This window comes from Anastrepha ludens, chromosome 5 (genome assembly GCF_028408465.1).
Source record: "Anastrepha ludens isolate Willacy chromosome 5, idAnaLude1.1, whole genome shotgun sequence".
NCBI lineage: Eukaryota > Metazoa > Arthropoda > Insecta > Diptera > Tephritidae > Anastrepha > Anastrepha ludens.
The window spans coordinates 40,334,461-40,358,479 of NC_071501.1; the positions used below are offsets into that span (position 1 = coordinate 40,334,461).

The window sequence follows — 24,019 nt, forward strand, 5'->3', positions numbered from 1 at the left end:
GCATGAATGAATCGACGGTTTGGCGCATTTTACCTGTAGACGTCCGCCTATCATGGTAAACATTTAAATGATGTAATTTTTTAAAAAATAATTGTTAAAAGCTTGGTTAAAACAATTCAGTAGGTGTGGACAATACACCCACTTTGAACAGAGCTTTCTCATAGCCAAATGCTCACGCAATATAAAGCCAACGCGTTCTTTTGATATCTTTACGATGTCAGTTAACTCACGCAATTTCACTTTTCGAGCATTCAAAACTATTTTGTAGACGTCCACTGCGTTGGGCAACATCGGTGTCTCTACGACCACGTTTGAAGTCAGCAAACCAGCGTTTTATTGTTATTTCTGCTGGAGCGGAGTACCCATAACACTTTTCAAGCCATTGCTTCGCTTGAACCGTATTTTTCTCCATCAAGAAGCAGTGTAAAATGAATATACGAAATTCTTTTTAATCCTTTGTTTTGATGGACAAGAACTCACGAATTAATGAATAGAATATCATGAAATTTTAACAGCTGTCTTTTTAAAATAAGTACTAACTGAAAATGAGGTGAATTTACTTAGTCCTGCCATAAGTTCTGTTACAAGTTAAGTCTGTTAAGACGGTAGGCCCAGGAAACTAGCTGTTTCGACGGGTTGGGTCCAGAGGGAGGGAGGTGTTAGATGAGTGGGTTTGATAGGGCATGTGAGGTCTTCGTGTCTTCATGTTTCCAATTCTGACACCAAACTCTAGTCCAATAGATCCAGATTTTGACTTCCAGACGGCGAATCTTCTCCGGCTATGAACCCAGGAATATTGTTTTTTCGCCACTGCTTGGTGGTTTTTGCCTTATGCGCTGGAGCGGAATCTTGCGGAAAGATCCAACGCTCTCCATTGAAGAGAGTGCTGCTATACTGCTTTACCACGCCTTCTAAAATATCCTCCTGGTACACTTTTGCCCCGGTCTTAACCTCTTTTTCGCAGACATGAAAAGATATAACGCCTTTATCAGACCCTCCCCACTAAACTGTAATGGGGGCTGGATGGTGGCCACGCTGAACCCTTGGAACAACACTTCTGGCGGAACAACAGGTTTTAGCATAGATTTTGTCGTTTTTCTTATTAAAAACTTCTTCAATAGTGAAAACTTTGTCGTCTGTGAAAAGAATATTTTCATGGCCTTTGATCGCGTGCCATCGAAGAAGCTGCTTGCATCTGCCGAGCCTAATTTTCTTCAAGTGCGTTGTCAAAATATGACCAGGTGAGCGACGGAAGGCTCTCATGTAGAGATCATCTGTGATTAGTCTTGATATGAATCTGGTCGATACATTCATTTCCCTAGACATGATTTTCTGCTTTCTAAGGGATTTCTGCAAATTTTTTCTCGAACGGCTTTTATGGCTGCATTGGTTCAAACCACCCGAGGACGACCATTTCTTTTTCTGCATGTCACTTGACACGTTTGTGAAAACGATTGATCATGCGGTAAACAAACATTAGCGAAATATTAAGTTCTTTCAGCAATTCGTAAATCTCACTTATACTTTTACCACTCTTTTATCCTTTGTAATGCAGTCACTGAATTCGATTTTCCTTAGCTCCCCAACTCCATTGTTAACACGCGAAATTTGCCACGAAACTGAGTATAATTTATGAGTAGAAAATGAATACGAACAAAAGCAAATATAACGGAACTTTTTTCTGCGAATTTGTCCTCGTCTTATGCATTGTCAATCTTGTCAGAGAATTTATGGCAAGACGAAGTATATTTCAAGTTAAAAGAAATTTGCTATTTTTTGCCAAAATATGAACGAAAGAAATTAAATAAAAAATGTACTCACTGTGATTCATTCGCCAAAAGAGCAGCACCAGTTTTGACTCTTATTTTTCCATCTCTCAATTTAGTTTTGTCCAACTTGTAAGAGAACTCGTGTATGTATGTGTGTGCGTTCCAAGTAAAAGACAGTAAATCTAATTTTTAATGGATATTTTATATCCCCTTTATTTTATGTTTTTTTTTTTATATTTTTAGTTGTCATAATAGGTTCGACTATATCTAAACTCAGTTATTAATTTTCGTGTGTTTTCCTACAAATCTTTTCGCGTTTAATTTTCATAATATTCATCTTTATTTATTTATGCCCTTCGTTAATGTTTTTTTTCTTGTTTTATATTTTCATTTATGTATGTTTTATGTTCATGTGTTTGTTACTTCAATTATATATTTATAATTTGTACTTTATAGGTAAACATCTTTATCGTCAATTCATAGATTTTTCAAGTTTTCAAGCTTTCTTTTCCCTTCGTATGTATACATATTTCTTTCATGCTGATCGTATAACACAAGTACATACTTATGTATAAGTAAATATATATGTACATATGTGCTTAATGTTTCAATCCATATGATAGATACGACCCATTACCCCACGCGTTCAAAACAATTTTATTGGGCCTACATTCTGTTCTTAATACTCGCACATACAATATTTGAGTTAGTTGTTTTTACATAGGAGGAATTTATTTTCATTTTACTACTATGTGACGCTCATTGCATATGTGTGTATGGATGTATGTATGTGTGTGTGATGGAGCAAATAAAATCGGCGAAAAAGGATACAATTTGTCTAGCTGTAATACATATTTACTTATTAGCTGCGCGTGCATATGTATTTCATATGTACATATGTGTGTATGTATGAATGTGCTTTATGGCATAGTGTCAAGCACATACATATGTACAAGGGCTAATGCTGGCGGCGGTTATTTATATAAGGGATTCAAATGCTTAGAAACTTTTACACGCGTGGTAATACATACATACAAAGATATTTATCCTTTTTGTAATACATACATACGTATGCATATGTACTATATATCGGAATAAATTAAAGAGGTGTATGGTTCATTCAATGCACAGCAATAAGGTATGTAATGAGAGTTTTTAATTTTGTTTATTATTTCTATTTTATTTCGGAGTTTGAAGTTTTTCCTATTGAATTCGATCGTGTCGAATATTATATTTTATGCATGTTTGTATGTATGTATGTAAAATTTTAATTATCTGCCTTTCACTTTAATACTCAAATTATTTGAAAAAAATTGGAGCATAATTTCTTGCATAATTATCGTTTCTAAGTTAAGAATTGTCAAGTGTGCAAAATGACTCCATCATAAACGTATTTCACACTCTTCATACTGAAACATTACCTTGCTTTTCAACGTTTCTATCTACAAGTGCTAAATGATAATTTTTCATAAATTTTTACCTTTTTAATAGGACTATTTTTAAGTTCGTGCGGTTTTACAACAGATGGCGTAACTTGATTATTATTCCATCGATCCACATTTCCAAACATTCATTGGAGAGCTACTGTCGTAAGGCACAAACGTCAGTATAAGTTTTTTATTTGAAGCGTAAACAACAATATTTTTACCACACTTGAAAATGTCGAATTTCGTGCCAAATAATGTGTTTTTGCGGGGAATTCTTCTTCATTATTTTAATATGAAGAAAAAAGCAGCCGAAAGTCATCGTATCTTGGTGGAAGTTTATGGTGAGCATGCTCTATCTGAGCGAACGTGCCAGAAGTGGTTTGCACGCTTTAAAAGTGGTGATTTTGGCTTGGAAGACGAAGAACGCGAGGGTGCGCCGCCAAAGTTCATGGATACCGAATTGGAGGAATTGCTCGATCAAGATCCGGCTCAAACGCAAGAAGAGGTTGCAAAAACTTTGGGAGTTGATCAATCAACCATTTCCAAACGTTTAAAAGCCATGGGAATGATCCGAAAGGTAGGCCATTGGGTGCCGTATGAATTGAAGCCAAGAGACGTTGAACGCCGTTTTATGGCATGCGAACAACTGCTTCAACGGCACAAAAGAAAGGGTTTTTTGCATCGAATTGTGACTGGCGATGAAAAGTGGGTCCATTACGACAATCCAAAACGTCGGGCAACGTATGGATACCCTGGCCATGCTTCAACATCGACGTCGGCGCAGAATATTCATGGCCTGAAGGTTATGCTGTGTATCTGGTGGGACCAGCTGGGTGTTGTGTATTATGAGCTACTGAAACCGAATTAAACGATTACGGGGGATGTCTACCGACGACAATTGATGCGTTTGAGCCGAGCACTGCGAGAAAAACGGCCGCAATACGCCGATAGACACGACAAAGTTATTTTGCAACATGACAATGCTCGGCCACATGTTGCACAAGTGGTCAAAACATACTTAGAAACGCTCAAGTGGGATGTCCTACCCCACCCGCCGTATAGTCCAGACCTTGCGCCATCCGATTACTATCTTTTCCGATCGATGCAACATGGCCTGGCTGACCAGCACTTCCGTAATTACGATGAAGTCAAAAAATGGATCGATTCGTGGATTGCGGCAAAACCGACCGAATTTTTCACAAAGGGAATCCGTGAATTGCCAGAAAGATGGGAAAAAGTAGTAGTAAGCGATGGACAATATTTTGAATATTAAATTTGCAACCATTTTACGTCAATAAAGTTTCAAATTTCGAAAAAAAAACCGCACGAACTTATTCATAGTCCTATTACTTTTTACTGTTTTTTGTTTCTTGTTTTTTCTTATTTATTTGTTTTCATTCCATAAAACGTAAAGCCTACGAATTTTTAGGGGTACTTATAAAAATACTGATTATATATCGTTCGTTTGCTGGAAGAAGGGCATAAAACAAAAAATAAAAAATTCGAGAAAGCTGTTTTAAAAATGTTCATTTTACTTACTATGCTCTCCTAGGTAAAAATAATGGCATACTATACATATTTTATTATAGGATTCGATTTTCTTAGCATAGCAATAAAATAGTTTTCATAGATATCACTTTGTAATTTTTACACAACATAAAGTAAGTAACAATATAATTCTGCATACTTAACTAAACAACAATTTTTTATTATGACTTTCTTCCAGCAACCTGGCGATATGTACGTATGTATAAGTTTATACATATAATAATATTTTGCTGCTTCACTTTATGCAGTTAATTTTTTGTATCTCCTCCTCCATTCTTCTCATTAGTTTTAAGTTGTTTTGTATCACAAATATCAATTTTTAATTTTACTCTTCTTAAATCATTTGCTTTGTTAGCTACATACATACGTACCTTAGTAAAGACTATATATTTCTCATTTAAAATTATCATCATATTTTCTTCTTCATTACTTTTGTATCTTCTATTTTCACCTGCGAACTACATAACCGAAAACGATAGTCTATAATATTTTTACCATTCTTTTAGTGGCCATAATAGTAAAATTTTTTAAAAGTTATTTTTATAAATTTTTATCCTTGGTTGCAAAATGAAATTATTTCTTTATTGCAATTCTGAGAATACCCAAATCAATGTACTGTGCCGCATGCCACGGTTCAAACTTAAACAAAATAAATTGTTTCAAAGTTTACACTTACTGCAATTTCAAATGTAGTGGGAAATTTATTTAAATTAAATTTTTTAATTTTTGTTTTTGTTTTTTTTTTCAAAATTTACACTTCCTGCAATTTCAAATGTAGTGAGAAATTTATTTAAATTAAATTATTAACTTTTTTTTTAATTTACACTTCCTGCAGTTTCAGATATAGTGGGAAATTTAATTAGTTTTATGAAGTAAGCATTAAAAACCTTTAAACAATTTTCTGCTTAGCTGAAAGCTTTTTTTTGGAAATACTGCTAGACTTGAAATATTTAAAAATCAAAATTCGTAGATATTACAAAGATACAGTGTGGTCCAAATACAAGCTGATTTTTGAATAATACATTTCTTTTTATTATTTTCCAACACTGCCTGCAATTTCAAATGTAGTGGGAAATTTAATTAAATTATTTTTCTTTTTTCAAAATTCAAACTTCCTGCAATTTTAAATGTAGTGGAAAATTTTATAAGTTTTATGAAGTGAGCATTAAAATACAGTTAAAAATCCCCTTAAACAACTTTTTGCTTAGCTCAAAGCCATTCTTTGGAAATACTGCTTGAAGTAAGATATTTAAAAATCAATGCATATTCGTATATATTACAAAGATGCAGTGTGGTCCATATACATACAAGCTGATTTTTGAATCATACATTTTTTATTATTATATTCCAATTTCAAATGTAGTGGAAAATTTTTTGATTTTATGAACTGAGCTCAAAAAACCCCTTAAACAATTTTCTATTCGCTCAAGGCGAATCTATTAAAGGTGGAATCGGTAGACCAGCTGATTTGTTTTTTTTTTCTTTAACCGTGCCCTTTATTATGTCGCCACAAAATAAAATAGACGAAAAGCCGTTTCATTCACACCATCGTCGTATGCTTCTAGCTCCAACTTCAACCTTTTCCTTTCTATTTTCTTTTTCTCGTGACATTTCTAATGTACAAAACGTTGTTGTTGGTTTATGCCACCATCTTTAATGAATGCGAATTGGTTAAGCTTTTTTTTGAAAATATTGCTAGAGGTGAAATATTTGAAAAATCAATATTCGCATACATTACAAATCTTATTTTTGATATGATTTTTGCACTCATAAATTATTTAAACTGCAACTGTTCGTTTAGCTCAAATCTTTCGGTCAGTCAGAAGAATTTTGAAGTCTTGAAAAACGGGGAAAAATACTCCCAGGCATACCTCGAAAAACATCTGTTTTAACAAATACAGCGGCGAGCAGAACTGACTAAAGCCATATTCATGCATTTTTTATTGGTGTGCTTTTTTAAATTTTCAGGTTAAATGTTTGATTTTTTACAAAATATTTAGAAATAAAAAAGATATTACAAAAATAACAAAAAATTAATTTAGATTTGCTCGGCGAGAGCTTTTATTACATAAAACTTAATATTAATATTTTGCCCACAGACCTTTAGTCTTAATGACGCTATTTCTACGTCTTGGTATGCTTTCGAACATTTCTATAGTCTTCCACACAATTCCTTCTGAACTCTTGACCTTAGGTCGTCGATGTTCGTCGGTCTTAATGACTCTACAGCAATAAAAAATACATCACTGTGGTAAACATTTAGTAAGTTCGAGTTGCCTCCGGAGCTTTGACTGTCTCTCGCACAGTTTCCAATATTTCGCAAATGATTCATTCATATATTTAAATTGACTGAAATTAAATGCATCGAAAAAAATTCTTAAAAACATAGGTACCTCTTTTATTAGCCCTTAGGGGTATTTTTTTTTTCTGGAAAATTCCGTTAAAACGTTTACAAAGTCATTTGCCGACTAAATCAGGACCGAGATTGCAGACATGCTCTTTGAGGATCTTTGGTTTCAGCAGGATGGTGCGTTATGCCAAATGGTGGTTTGACTGATCTATCCAGTTTGATCTCACAGGCGTGGAATACCTTGGCAGTTTGTGGATTTTCATTGCGCCAATTAAATAAATTTCAAGGAAAAAAAAGAATAATCTGTAATGGTGTTATCTGATATCTTGGCGATGACAATTGATCACTGTGGAGGCCTGATGTGCCTCTTCTGTTAGATTTGCTTTGAGAAAATGCCTTGAAAAATTGATGCTATTAGAACCAAATTCTGGCCGTGTCTACGCTTGTTATCAAAGTTAAAGACGCTATGCTTCATTTCTAAGAGGATTTCCATGATTTCAAACTTTTCTATGCCGGGTAATAAGAACAGGGAGTCACGAACACAAATACGTATGCCTTTGTTAGTGGTTTTGTTTTATTCTTAGCAGTAATTTTACCAAACACAATACGATCCTTCCTCATTGCGAAGCTTAACAATATCAGTAAACCATTTTCTCCGATTACATCCATTTTGATATATTAGTATTTGTACATAGTTGTTCTGCCCTACAGCCATGGATCGATCTGCGTGAAACATTTGCTCGAAAGAGTTTGAGAGCCGCAAATGACTGCATCTACTCGGGTTTATTCGTACACAGTGGTGCAATATAATCATTAATTTTAAAATTTTTTATTTGGCCTAGATTTAGTTTAGCAATAAGAAATGAAAATCAGAAAATGGCTGCGTTAAATGAAATGTGAAAATGACTTGAGTTAAAAAATAATCTGTAAATGAGTTAAAAAAAATATATATAAAAATGATCATTATCCTTGTGCAAATTACAAACAAACATATTATTCAACATTATACTTTGGGGTTGCGCTGTCCAGACCACGAACCTCGTGAGTAAAAACTCAAAATCGGGTTAAGACAAACTTCTCCATTCATTTACATAAAGAAAATGCTTGGGGTATTCACACGCGACTCGTTACTTTGCACTCAGCAATTTTCCCCCAAGTTCTTTGTTTATATCTTGCAAATCTGCGCCCAAGCTTACTGAGTAGCAATTATCATGATGGGAAGCTTGGCAGTTTTTATAGTTATGGCAGATACATTTCGGTTAGCGGTGCAATCAATTTTGAATTTTTTTGTTTAAGCATAGCATGCACACCAAACATACAAGGCCTGTCGCAAAAGTTTATGGACTGTCTTCATATCTCCGCCACCAGTGGCGCTATCTTCTAGATAGTAGATCTTTCGGGCACAATATATAAACATCCATCATGTCAGTTGTGTGGAAATAGTTATTTTGGCCTTTACGCACTTCATAGCTTGTCTGTACATTGCAGCTGTCTTGTTTACATATGTCAAATGTGATTGACGTACGATGCCATTTGCAAAAATTATAAATCTTCAGATAGCGTAATTATTTGTGCGCCACCTTGCATAAAAAAAATTACAAAATTGCAAACAAGAAATGCTTTAAGTTGAGTTTATATTCATGCCACAAATAATCCAAGAATATAATTTTAATTTATTGTTTCATATTAAGTTATATATTTTTTTATTTAAATATCATTTTCTCTCTAGAATTATTTATTGACCGTGTGTTTAGTTCTACTACAAACTTCAAGGAAAAAATAATTTTTTTTTAATTATTTAATATAATTCATTATATTTTTGTTTGTCTATAATATAAAGTTTAGGTATTAAAATATATCAGTTGAATAAATTGAATGGCTTGAGGGGACTTTGCTATTTGACTTGTATTTGTTATTTTTTTTTTTACTTTGTAGAAAGCAAATAGCACTGACTTTCAAATATAATAACTTGTTTCTTACTTTTTTCATTATTTTTGTTTTGTTTATTATTTACCACAAATCAATTTCATGCATCACATTTATAAACGCTCATCTTTAAGCATCCACCTATTTTTTTATTATATTTTGCTTTTTCTGCATCAGTTCAACCGCCAGGGAAATAATTACATACGTACCTATTTCTCAAAGCTTTGGAAAATTGGCAATTCACTTCTCGAATCTTTATAGATATGCATACGAGTATATCATATACACAATTAGCTCGTGTTTAGCCTTTTCCTTTGCCAATTACACATTTTTTTTTAAGTTTTACATCTGCACTGAGGATCGAACCCAGGACGTAGTGCCAATATGTTATGCAGAAACACAGTCGACTATGGTAGCGAGAGATTTTTGTTTGAAAATTATGTATGTAACGGGTGTATTTTTAGACGTATGTAGCTTTCGACAAGGATATTCCATATCAAACCAGCTGCCCAAGTACATAAGTACATTTTTTAACATTTCTAAGCAAATAGTGAGCGCATCGGGCAGACTTTCTGGCTTCGCAAGTCCCCAGTTGTATGGCCCAACCAAAAGCCAGACATACAATGCACGAGTTATTGAGCAAAAGATAGATTATGCAATTAGATTTCTTTGGTAAAATTGTGGTGCTACTAAGTCAAAAAACTTGTGTATGCTAATAAACCAGCTACAATTGGCGACTTGCACTCGCGATAGTAGGTTCTACGTTGCCGCAACGACTCGGATTTATTATCACTGAAGGACTGTCATTTCAGCAGCACTATCCAAAAAATGTATGAGCAATGTTTATACCATTGCAACAACAATACGAACCAACTATTTACTACATGATAAAATGATTTCCAACGAAGATGATATTAGGCGCCTTCGATTCGTGGCCGGCTTGCTTTCTATCTCTGGGCTCTACTCACTTGACGAAAAATTTGCATATGAAAGTAATAACAAAGTTCTCGAACAAGATTTACCGCTAGCGGGTATGGTTAAACCTCACAAACTGGTATATATAATTCACTATTTTTAATGCTGTCAACTCTCTTTCAAGAGAGTTTTATTAGACCGCGTACATACAGGAAAACTTTTGTTGCGTCAACATTACGAATTCTCTTTAGGTATTGACCGTCGTGTTCACACACGACAACTTCGTTGATTAGTTTTTGGTTTAAAGTCAACAACAACATTGAAAAGAACGAGAGCACAAAGGGTGTTGACAGAGCATAACAAGGAACGAGTTGAAGCAATGAAGCGATGTTTCCCCGTATGAACGCGGTTTTATTAATACTCATTCTCATTCAACTCTTTTCCAGCGGCACCAGCATATGTTTCTTTATACCAGTTGCTTCATCTATTCGCCACTTGCTAACGCTTGTCGAATCGCAGAGGCCTATTATCAATCAAGCGGTCCCAACAAGTACCTAGGCAAGAATGGAATGACAAACTGTAAGAGTCTTAAGACGACATATACATAATTTAGAGAGTCCGCAACCTACATATGGTATAAGATTTTAAGGTATGCCAAATTACAAAATTTCAGTGAAAAGTATTTGCGATTTTCCAGATTTTTTTTGCATTAATTTTTTCAGAATAAAATCGTGAAAATAAATTTAACATCACGTCGAGTGAGCTATTTCGGATGAAATCGAACTAAATGATACAATCGTATGAGTTTTGAAATTTTAGAAATAATAATTTCTAAACGTTGGTAGCTTATGTTATTTTATATATATATTTAATTCATAGCGTTCGCCCCTCGGCAGGAAATGGCAATACTTCGAGTATATTTCTGCCATAAAAGCTCCTCATAAAAGCTATTTGCTGATCGGAGTGGGCTTAAAACTGTAGGTCCCTCCATTTGTGGAACGACATCAAGACGCACGCCACAAATAGGAGGAGGAGCTCGGCCAAAAACCTAAGGGAAGTGTACCCGCCAATTATTTATTTATTTTTATTTTATTAATAATATAATTTATAGAAATATGTAATTTCTCCCTTTCAAAGCAAAAAGAAGCGGGCATAAGTGAGGGTAAGGCTGCTGCTTATAATTAGGCTGCGAGCAATTTCGAAGTCAAATGGGAGATGCCGATAAATTTATGATTGTGATTTTGCTTTCACTAGGTATGATGTGACTCGCAAATGAGGTGCGAAGATAAATGAGTCCCAAGTCGATCGCGCAGATACCCTTAACGTTTAGATGGTCTTCAATGCATAACCCTTAGTAATAGGTGTAAGAAAACCTTGAATAACTCAGCCAAACCTTGACCGATTTAGACTTCTATGGTATCTCCCTTATTATTTTTCAAAAAATTAATCCATTCCCGTTACACATTTTTTCGCAATTACCTTCTTTTTTATACCTGATTTTGATTTATTTAATACAAAAAAAATTGCAAAACTTTTGAGCTTTTTTGAGAGCGATGTGAATGTACATATACTGATACTGTAAAGCGTTGGAAATGTACCGACACTTAGCAGCAGTATGTTTTCGAAGCCAGCAGTTTTGTGTTAATTGAATACTGCAGGTAGGCATATGCAGATAGTTCGTCGAATTCAACTAAATGTTGAAAATAAACACAATGAGTAAACGAGTTGGAACTACTTTCGTCCATGGAACTTCGAATGATACCAGTTCTGCAATTCTTATACAATACTCGAATGCGTCATTTTGCATGACTGATCCATTCGACTATCAGTTGTGCATGTTCACTGGAAGAAAATTTGATTAATTTTGGCACATTTCTCTACACCGAACGAACGAAATTTACATAACTTGTAGCTTCTGCCCCTCACCAAATTTGAGTACACTTCCATTGTTTGACGATGTAATCGGTTATGAATCAGCTTAGAGTTTTTAAGTATTAATGTACCTACTGTTGATTCTCTTGTAAAGTTTTAAGGTGCTGGCTCAATGCAGGCTTGCTTTACTGGTTTTGCTATCTTTGCTACCTTTACTTTACGTTGAAGGCTTCCTTGATCAAATGATAGCCTTGAGCGCTGTCAAAATGATCGGCAAAAACGAAGCGATGCGTGAAATCTAAATGTCAATGGCCGGCAAAGAGTTGTCAAACAAAACATTGCGCTGCCATTTGGTCTCCTTTCATACATTACGGTACATACATTTATATTATTTTTTGACAGTTCTCGAAACAAAGCAAGCGTGCATTGAGCCCGCAACTTTATGATATAATATATATTTATGTATGTACTTGCATATTTCTTGTCAAAAAAAAAAAAAAAACACAAACACTTCATAAAAATAATGAGATGAAGGAGAATTTAAATTAGAAACAAAACAAAAAAACTTTAAGTCAATTGATTTTGTTTGTATGTATTTACATGTACGTATTTAGAGGAGCAAAACTAATGCTTCCGGCGTTTAGTTAATTTCTAATAAGTAACAAAAACATTTTTATTTTATTTTATTTGTTTTTCAATTGAACAAAAAAACTTATTTTTAATCATTAGGCGCTTTACTCTTCATTTTCTGAGTAGAGCATTTGTTACGAGTACTTTGTGCTCGCAAGCAAAAATTAATGCTTAAAACCACAGAAATTCAACATAATTCAAATCTCACCACTTAAAATAGTATGTATATGTATGTTTATGTACAACTTAAAAATAAATTTTACACTTTAAAATAATCAATTGTTACACAATATCAAGACTTAAAAATGTAGATCACTTATTATACAGCTGGTCATTTTACAAGCATATATTATTACAACAAAAAGAAAATAATGTTGTACATCAACGAAAAAATTAGTACACTTAGGTTAATTATAAATATGTCGATTCACCTGAAAGGACACAAATCGTAAGAACAATAAAAATCACACAAAAATTAGGGTAGAAAGCAACTTGCAATGTACCAAAAAAGAAGTCGACAATAGGAAAGTTTTTACCACCACCAAGGACGTATGTATGTATGCAAGTATGTATGTATGTACATATATATATAAATAATTAGAAATAATTCAATGCTTGTATACTTGTGTAAATTATGCGAACTATTTCTTCGCCATTTTCTTCCATATACCTGTACGCTATACCAGCTTGATCAACAAGTTCCCGGGACAACCGTCAGTTGACTTAGATTGATTTGGGTTCTGTTTCTTTGTTTGTAACCTCTGTAATAACATTCCTACCAAAATTTTATCGCCATTGCCTGACATTTGTAAAAGTTAAGCCGTCTTGACTAAATCTACTTCTGCACGTGTTTTCGATTTTTCAGATTTAAAAATGGATTCGAATTTCCAACGAGTTTGTATTAATGTTTGCGTTAAAAATAGATTAAATGGTGCAAAAACCTTAGAAATATTGGGAAACTGTTTCGATAATGATGCTATAAAGAAAACAGCCGTTTACGAGTGGCATAAATGCTTCAGAAGAGATCGTTAGTCCATCGAGGATGACGAACGTAGTGGCAGTCCGTCGACATTGAAAACTGTCGAAAACATCAATAAGGGGAAAGAAAAGTTTATCAATAACCGTAAATTAATCATCAGAGATCTGGCAGAGGACTTGCTTATGGAACCATTCAGGACATTTTAGTTCATGATTTGGGTTGTTGCAAAGTTGGCCCCAAAGAACGTGAAATTCATGCAAATTCATTCAAAAAGGGGCCGTGTTGATATCGCCAAAGACATGATTTCCAAGGCTGAATCCGATCCGACATTCATCAAACGCATCATTACTGGAGACGAGACGTGGGTTTATGGGTACGACACGCAATCCAGACATCAGGCGAGTGAGTGGAAAGCTCCGAATGAACCAAGACCAAAAACACCACGTCGTCTTCAGTCAAAAAAGAAAGCGATGCTAACGGTTTTTACGGATTACAAAGGTGTTGTACATCACGATTTTTTCCAAAAGGTTAAACAGTTAATAAGGACTATTATTTGGACGCTAGGAGACGATTACCTGAAGCAATTCGCCAGAAAAAAAGAGGGTTTGTGGAAAAACAACTCGTGGATTTTGCGCCATGATAATGCACCGGCGCACAGTGCCATCATTATGCGTGAATTTTTAACAACGAGCGAAACGAATACCATTCAACAGCCACCGAGTTCACCTGATAAGGCTCCTTGCGATTTTTTTCTGTTTGATCGAGTCAAAAACCCACTTCGTGGAACGCGTTTAACAGCCAAAAGGAAGTAATGGAAAAATCGAAGACGGATCTGATGGCTATATTGAAAATAGAGCTCCTGAAATGTTTAGAGAGCTGGATCAAACGCTGGCATAAGTGAGTACTTTGAAGGTGATAATATCACTTTTGAGGAGTAAACTTGTATTTTGAATTTTCCGAATATATTACAACTTCTAAACTTCTTGCACAACTTCGGCAAAATATTTTATATTTTCATTTAAGTTCATAAAATTGTATGTTAGTTTTGTTGATGAAATATAAGAAATAATCCAACCAAGCTTTCTATTTTTTAGTCATAGCGCGAGAGCTCAAGCAAAATCTGGAGGTGAATATACTGACTGACTCCACTATAGATGAAGTATGCATGCGCCAAACGCTAGTGATCGCCAGAGGTTTAGCGAGAACCTTGCTTTTTAGAATATACAACGAAATCAATAGTCATATACAAATTAGTATAGTCATAGCCTTCGTCCACTGAAATGATTTGCCATCGTTGTGAAATTTCACATGAAACTCGGAAAAACCGCAGTTAAAACTTGTTTAAATAAATTATAAAGAAGTGTATGGCAATGATGATCGCCGAGTTCAAGCATTATAGAGTTAAAGATGGTCGAGCAGACGCTAAATATGATTTACGTTCGAAGCGCTCAAAAATGGATGCAATATTGGTACTTACAGGATTTTGCGCCTTCACTGAGTTCATCAGTCAGCATTAATACCTTCACTTGAATTTTTCTTGCTAAATTCCCTAAAAGAATACAGAAAAACCACCTCAAGTGTGGAAGCACAAGTCATACATTCTCCACCAAGACAACGTGCCGGCAGCAATGTTTGTCAAGAGATTTCTAGCCAAGTATGGCATTCTAGTGTTAGACCATACACCATATTCAGCGGCGCAGTTTCTAAATGTTTTCTAAGGTGAAATCTGCATTAAAAGGAACCAGATTTGAGTTCTTTGATGCTACATTCGAAAGGAACTGACAAAAGCAGACTTCCAGCACTTTTTCGACCAACGCAAGATTCTCTTGGAGCATTATAAGGATAGAGGAGGCGTGTATATTGGGTGTGATAAGTAATTATGTATGATATCAAAATAAAATGTTTTACATCGTCAGTCTGATTATTCAATGACCAAGTCTCGTATATCCATGTGTGAAAGTAAATAATATAAATTTTTTTAGTGTGACCTTAAACCACGCATGCATTTGCCTCAATATCAAAAATATGAGCATGTATGAATATATATACATATATGTTTATGTATGTGTATGTGAAGTATGTATGTACATATAAATCCTCGAAGTGCGTCACAATTCGATAATACAAATAAAAAGTTTTTGAAATTCATTTTTTAAACTGTATGAGCAATCATTCCCCTATATTACAAAGCAATATAAAAACAATTTGAGAAATTTTTGTTAGTTTTTTTGTTTATGGGAATGAATTGTTTGGCAAGGCTGAACAATGGTTCTTCAGCAAATGGAGTAAAAATCCATGTTTTTGTATTTCATGAAGAAATCAAATTGTTTTCATAATCTTTAGGTTTGATTAAATAGGTGAAATGGTTCAAGTACCAATTTGGCCCTTCCCAAGTAGCACTCAAGCGCCGTTTTGAATACCTATTCTAAACGATTTTTTTTTGTGTGCATATTTTGCGTTACAAATATATTAATTATCTTATTTTTATAATTAATATGTATTTTTAACGAGCTTTTTGGTTTTGTTCAAAAATAATTATCGAATTTTTATTTCAAAGGAAAAGTTGTGCGCAATATCTCTGGAACCGCGCGCGTTCTACCACTAAAATTATAAGAAAGACAAATTTTGTGTAAAAACAAAACAAACAATTAATAATGGAAATGACCAAAAGTATTTGAGGAACAGAAAAGCGACCATATAATCCAGAAGGGAGTAAACACTTTTGTAGAACAAATCGAGATTTTTTGTGCTATACTCGAACAAGGTGGCACAAAATTAATAATTCAAAGTTTTTTTTTGTGTCTCGTTTTCATAATTTTTTTTATAACTCTTTATTTAATACTGTTTTTTTGTTCAGTAATTTTTATTTAATTTTTTTTTAACTTTTTTACAAAATAAAAAACGAAAATACTTTTGTATGTCAAATATGATTAACGCACGACGCCATTTGCAAAAATTACAAATCTATCTATAGGGTGATTATTTTGCGCCACCTTGTATTACTATTTTTGTTTCTTATCAGTAAACTAAAAATCAGAAAGTAATTAACAGTTTTGATGAAAATAAATAATTATAAAATATTTATTGAAAATTTCATTTGTAACTTTATTTTACTTTATTAACTTTTTTTCTATTCAAATTCTTTTAATTAAATTAAATTTATATGTACATACGTCCCTATATATCTGTGAACTTTTGGTAAAACCACTTTTTTATTGTACTCATTTATACGTTTTTTACCGTATCCGTTCTTCCAGGAATTCTTTTCGTTCAACTTTCAATGGATGCTAAATACAATATAAGACGTAAAAAATTCAGTCATTAATAGATAGAAAGTGATAAGCCGACTTAAGTTGTTTTGCCAAAAGTGCGCAGTTATGATTTTCTACAGAATTATATTTTGTTCTTAACCCTAGAGAAAAAACAATGCATATTTTATGTTAAATTTGCGATGATGATGATGATGACTTAAAATACAATGAATGTTTAATGTGGTTTATAGAAATCAATGTTGTTTTATTAAGGTGAAAAATTATATGAACTGAATAAGCCACTTTTGTAATTTCATTGGAAATGCACTCATTTGGAAGCGACAGCCTGAAACTAATCAACTGAAGAAATCCGTAACTTTTTATAATTTGAAGTGAAGTATTTTATTGACTATTTTTTACTTCTAAGCTAATGGATACATACAATTGTACACTCGTGAATTTCAACATGCCTAATGAAAATAAAAAGTACAACAAACTTAGATCTTTTGAACAAAAACACGACCATATAAGCCTGAAAGTGCATCATTGTAGAACAAAGTTCAAAGTTATAGTTCAGCACTTCTCAGATTTTTTACAGCGAGTCAAATTTTCGAATTTTTTGTCATTGAAAGCTTTATATATAGAACAAATTAGAGGGGTAGCAACAAGAAAAAAAGTTTGTGCCACCATAATGTACATAAATTCAATTACTCAATTTTTTTTTTTTTTATACATAAATTCAAATATTCAATTTTTTCCCCACGTTTACTGAAAAACAAAAATTATTTTTTTTCTATTTTTTTTTTTCAATATACACTGAATATAACATTCGAGTAAAAGCTTATATTGACAGTTTTTGGGTATTCGATAGCACCCACCAAGGCGCATTCATTAAAGGTGGTGGCACTAGACCAACAACAGAATTCTGTACGTTTGATTGTCAAAGCAAAGTATTGAGAAACTAGAAAACAAATAATGAATTCGTCTTGTTTCATTCTGAGCTGACAGCCACATGGGCGAAAGAAAAAAACAACTCAGCTGATTCACCACCATTAATAGATTCGCCTTGGCACTTACAGACATTTGTCGATACATATTTTCGGAAAAAGGAAATGTTCCACAAAAATGAGTCTGGGAAAATTATATTATAAAACATTGATAATAATATCGCTGACAGAAATTTTACCTTTGACTCAATTTTACTTTGATCCAATGTAAAAAAAAAAAATGAGCCATGCTGGACTATACTATAATTACTTTCATGTTTATATGATCACTTGAAGATATGCACTCTATACATACAGTCAACGCCAAAAGAAAGTGTACACCATATATTGGCCAGTTTGGACTATTTATTTACACACTTTTTAATTTCAATTATTCTTTTATGAAAACACAGTTCATGCTACAACAAGAACCATATAAAACAAAGTTTCACACTTTGTATAAAATTAAAAAAAAAATTCGGAAAATTTTCATTAAAATTTCAAACTTTTTACTGAGAAAATCACACAGATTTTTGAGAATTCTTTTTGGTAGCGGTCTTGTGCATTTCCTCTATTTAATGCCTACTTCACATTTTTTTAAATGGAATACAACACCTTCAGTAGAAAAAACTGTCAAAAATCAGAGCGACTTTTGAACCACTTGAAACGTGTACTTTATTATACCAAAATTCGACGAGCTATAAAACTACATAACAAAAAATTTTCTAAAAATTCTGAGTAAAAATTGTATGCTCGAAACTTTGCTTTATATGATACTTGTTGTAGTATGAACTATATTTTTATAAAAAATAATTGAAATTACTGCGCTGACAGTATGTACTTAGAGATGTTACTAAGTTAAATGAATAAGTGGCAGAAATACGTGACTACGTCGTTTTCATAACTCTTCCAATAGGAATACCTGAGGAACTGTCATAGATAGGGATGAAACCGAACTCTTAAAACCTTCAGCATACTTATAGTTTGTCATTTCACCCCATTTCGATTAATACTTTCCAAACAGTTGGAACAAATTTTAAAATATTATGGAAATTCCGGCTTGGTTGCCCTACAAAACAATGAAAATCGATTTTGGTGACTCGATAATCCCGCAAGGAGGCTTTTCACGATTGTTTTCTCTTTGCCTCCGAAAAGCCCTTCGTTAATGTCAATTAGTCAGCCGTTTGGGATGAGCCCGAGAACAAACATTCGAAAAGTCAACATCATGGGAACAACGCACGTTTATCAATTGGACAAAGCTGACACGATCCCTCTATTATATAAATAAATATCCTATTTTGTGCAACCGACGATCATCATATCCTCCATGCGACACGACTCCATCCAAAAATATTGACCGCATTATGCGCTTTTTAATTGGATCATTCGCTTTTGAATAGATAATAAAAACACGGCCAAAAACTAACTCGGAGGTTTGCCATCGCCAGTTGAAGGGCGACTGATATTAGAAAACACTTTTCTAACATTTAGAAACCATATCCATGGTGGGTTTCGAACCAGACCTCTATCGAGAGGTAGTCACGCACAAACCATTCGGCGTTAAAAATGTAATTATTTCTATTATTTTTGAAATTACAGCAAGATCAGAAGGTCGGACGATGCTTCTAAAACCACCTTGTTGCGAAGTAGTATTAAATGAGCGCAGCTCACGTGTTTACAAAATTGTATTACGACACATTATAGATAAAAAAAATAAGGATTAATAGTTTACAAAAAAAGATACATACATATATAGAAATATACAGCGTGTTTAATTAAACTTTATGTTATTGAATATCTAGGCTTGCGTCTCATTCTCTTTCGCTCAGTTGAATATTTTTTACTCAAACAAACGTTGACGAAATCCATACATGCATCATTCGATTGTTTTCTACTTGTGCCGGCAACTAGAACCCAAACAGTTTATTAATTACCCCTTCGACTATTATGAAAGCAGCATAAAGAAATAAAATAAATAATTGGCGCGTACACTTCTGTTAGGTGTTTGGCCGAGCTCCTCCTCCTATTTGTGGTGTGCGTCTTTATGTTGTTCCACAAATGGAGGGACCTACAGTTTCAAGCCGACTCCGAACGACACATATTTTTATGAGGAGCTTTTTCATGGCAGAAATACACTCGGAGGTTTGCCATTGCCTGCCGAGGGGCGACCGCTATTAGAAAAATGTTTTTATTAATTTTGCTTTCACCGAGATTCGAACCAACGACCTCTATATGAATTCCGAATGGTAATCACGCACCAACCCATTCGGCTACCGCGGCCGCAGCATCAACGTGAGCTAATTTGCCTTTTTCTCAAAAATTTAATTTGTCGATTGTAATACTGGTTCAAAAAATTTTAGAAAAAATTACAAAATGTACTAGATCTCAACTGATGTATTTAGTAATGTCTTAGCTTTCAAAACCCCAAACCCCCATTCCAAGAGCATCACTCTAAAATACACCGCTGGCTTCTATGGGAAAGAAAGGACAGTTAGCTATGCATGGCTCTAAATTCACAATAGTTCAAGACTAAAAAAGGTTAAATTAAGTTGCAATTAGTGGTGCCGTAGCCATAACGCCATAGCCGTAACCACAACCACACTTGCAACATTACAGCATTTGTCGATTAGTCATGCCGTGACTATAAACAGTTTTCAAGATCAAAGATGAATTAATGACAACATTTGCATTTTGTCATAAAAACACGGATAAGTTTGCAATAAATCATTTAATTTTTCGTCGCTCATTTATCGCAAATATTATAATATAAAATATTTCATAGCTATTGTAAGCAGGAAAAACCAAAATTCAATAGGTACATACGGCTACGGTTATGGTTATGGCGTTATGGTGCGGTACCTATAATCGTTTACAATTTTGTCCATATGTTAGATCAAAACAGCTGGTTGCTATGGTTACGGATGGCTGGTACGGCACCACTAATTGCAGCTTCAACCATAACGATACTTACTGTCATCTGTTATTAATGCCATAGCCATAAACATATGATATTTACATATATGTATTATCATTTCTTTGTGCATTTCGAAGTGCAGAAACTAAGGAAAAGATAACAGCATGAGCAGTGACGAGGAAATTAGTAATTTATTTATTATTGTACCACAATGCAGCAAATCAACAATCAGCTGTTTATAGTTACGGCGAAAAACTAACATTCAAGTGGTCTGTACGGTTACGGTTAGGTCAAGGCGTATCTATAGAAGGTGGTGCGATTAGAGTAGTTAATTGCTTGTTCTTCAACTCGCTTTTAATTTAGAAATATCAGTAAAGCGGATGAATAGATTCGCCTTGGTTACGGTTATGACTACCGTGTTACGGTTATGACATGTTACCTCTAATCTATTACAGTGTTGCCCGTATGTTGGTTCGATCAGCAGATTTATGTAGTTATTCTTATGGCACCTCTAATTAAATCTTAATGGGATTTTCTGCAGGGTAATTGCGAATTTATATTTTTTCTATCATTATCTATTTATGAATGAGAAATTTTGAACTCACTTACGATGCGTTGTGTGGGCATGTACATATATTATGTGTGTGTTTATACTTATGTATGTACGTATACGCATTTGTGTTTTTTCATATCGATACATACATACTTGTGCATATATATATGTACATATACATATGAATTTAAATATCTTTATTGTACGCTTTATGAAATCTTAACAACTAAATATCAATTTGCATCACCTAGTTTTTGTCTCAATTTCGAATGCTGCCTGTTTATCAGTTTCACTTTTTGTAATTGTGTGTGTTTGTTTTTCTTTTTGTTTGTTTGTTTCTCATGAAAAGACGGTTACGTTGCAAACTTCTCCTAATTACATACTTTATACTTCTTGTATTTATATACATATATGTATATATATAAAATCGTGCTGCATTTTCTCACCGATCAACATTTTTAACTGTTGCAGCTCATTTTGGTGCTTTTTGCCTGTTGCTGCCTCCTGCCTTATATGCTGCATTTTTTACGCTAATAGTACTAAGTAGTAACATTCACATTTTCAAAACATGCATTCATTTTTTTTTTTCAAATATACATATGTATACTACGATTTCGATTTATGCGCATCACATTTACTGCTCATTAACATTTCAAATGTTTTCTTTTTTTTGGTTCTAGTTTAGTTTTCCAATTTTATTGAGAGGCGGCCTCTGCTTTGTTTCTTTTTCATCACTTCTTCTTGCTGATTTAATATATGTATGTATATTCGGCTCACACAGGATGGTCAATATGTTTATTTGCAAGCATGTCTTTCCATTTCTCATATAGTACAAATACATACATAAAGCGTTTACTTATACATACATATACATAAATACTCTTTCCTTCTTTATTTAATCACTAATGTCTGACTTTAAACTCTCTTCTTTTTTTTAATAACGAGCCTAAACTTTTACCCTTGCTTTTAATAGAAATTCTAGCGCTCGTATGAGTTTGTGTTTATAATATTTGTGTTTTTCCTTTTTTATATGGATTTGTATTTGTTATGTTTATAGTTTAAATGTACACAAATGCAACTGTTGATTGGCTGGCGCGCGTTTCCCTACATGTGCCCCAATGTGTATAAGTGACTGTTTAACTTTCTGCCTGCATTCACTTTTTTCACCTCATTTTTATCAGCGCGTTCATTCAGTCACAAACAAATCTTTTGCATTCTAAGGCATTCGCAATTTGCAATTGCCAGTGCGCATCCTGTTTGTTTGCCGATGCGAAGTTCGTAGTTTCTTGTCGCCTAGAGACAGCTGACTTAAGTGGTTTCCCGACGCGGGCGTGAATTTTTCACACCTATACTACTAGCCGCATTTGGGTGCAGCAGCTTTGTTTTCAAGCCAATGGCAGTAGTGGGCTGACATCGCATAAGCAAAATGGAATCGTACTCAGGGTTGCCATCGTTACCGCATACTCCAATACCCACGCCAATATCAACGCCATCGCTGTTTGTATCATCCTCCTCGATCAGTTGATAATCGGCGTCCGGTGATAAGCTTTGTATTGAGTTGTGTTTGACATCCGCCGATTGGTGGTCATCGTTGGAGCCATTGTTGTAATGCTTATTCGCATAGCCAGTATTCATACGTATATCCATAGTTTGTCGAACTGCTAACGCCTCTGTGCCGCCGCCTTTAGAATCGCAACTTTCGTTTGTGTTGTTGTATACGCCTTCTGGATCTTTATTAGCAACATCACCTACTGTTCCAGTGGTATATACTTTACGTTGGCTACTGATGTGGCTTATGTTGGTAGCTGCAAAAGAGTATTTCAAACTGTTGTTTTGTGGATATTTCAAGAGGTGAGTAAGTGGTCGAAACCCACTGAAAGCGCGCCGAACGCGGATCACTTACTAGGATTAGGTTTCATTTCTACCCACTTTTATACAGAGCACCCATAGAGCGAATGAACATAAACAGTGAATGTTCAACTCGAGTTGAAACTAACTAAAGTTAAACTAAAAATATTTTTTGCTTTTGCTCAATTTTGTATAAAATCGCTTTTGTACTCTAATTTACTTTTGTACTTTAATTTACTTTTGTGCTTTAATTTACTTTTGTACCTTAATTTACTTTTGTATTTTAATTCACTTAATTTCAGGTTTAACTCAATTCGAAAACTGCTTAAGCAAATTTTTCAATCACAGCAGACTTGCCAACACACTTTATAGCAATTTTTTATAATATATCCGTTAGGTTAGGTTATGTATGTCTGGTTGATCTGAATAGATCTCACATACACCAAAAGGGTCCGTAGTGTTACCAGGTTCTTCCTTGGGAGTGAGAAAATAAAATTGGTTGTTTTCGTGTTACAAGTTCGTAGCACCATTTTGGCAATCCTATGATAGGTCAAGGCTTCCCATATATTCAGAGTCAGCTCGTCAACTCTATCATTTCGCTTTATTCCCTTGTGCCCTAGTACCTACTACTGTAATATGTGTTCTCATGGAGGTCATGCAATACGTTCCCACGACTCTACATTACTGGAACGATCCAAACTTATATTCGATCCAAGAGCTGCCATTTCAACAGCATTCCGTAAACATTTATGGAAAGTGTTTATGCTGTTACAACTACAAAAATAGTGCACTAAATGTGGCTCGTTAGTGCACTCCGAATGTCGTTATTAGAGTCCAACCACCACCCATTGTAGACGAAGGGCTTCAGCTTTCATGTGAGACCCAGGTTACTCTGGTATAATTCTCCAGAATTCACCCAGACATACTCTACATATGTCCGATATGTGAAGGTATCTCGCATGACACTAACCCCGTATTTACATGCCAACTTAAACCCCCCCCCATCTAGCACTCCTTCCCATGTGATCCCACCCTATCGATACCTGATACA

General features: G+C 34.2%; 1 protein-coding gene across 1 annotated transcript in view; it reads right to left on the reverse strand.

Moving 5' to 3' along the window:
* Window positions 1-12,879: 12,879 nt before the first annotated feature.
* LOC128865035 (serine-rich adhesin for platelets) overlaps window positions 12,880-24,019 on the reverse strand; it is a 36,535-nt gene continuing 25,395 nt past the window's right edge. Inside the window, exon 11 of the mRNA XM_054104928.1 lies at window positions 12,880-22,925. Coding sequence (XP_053960903.1) covers window positions 22,429-22,925 — 497 coding nt within the window. The 3' untranslated portion in view covers window positions 12,880-22,428. The remainder of the gene's footprint in view (window positions 22,926-24,019) is intronic.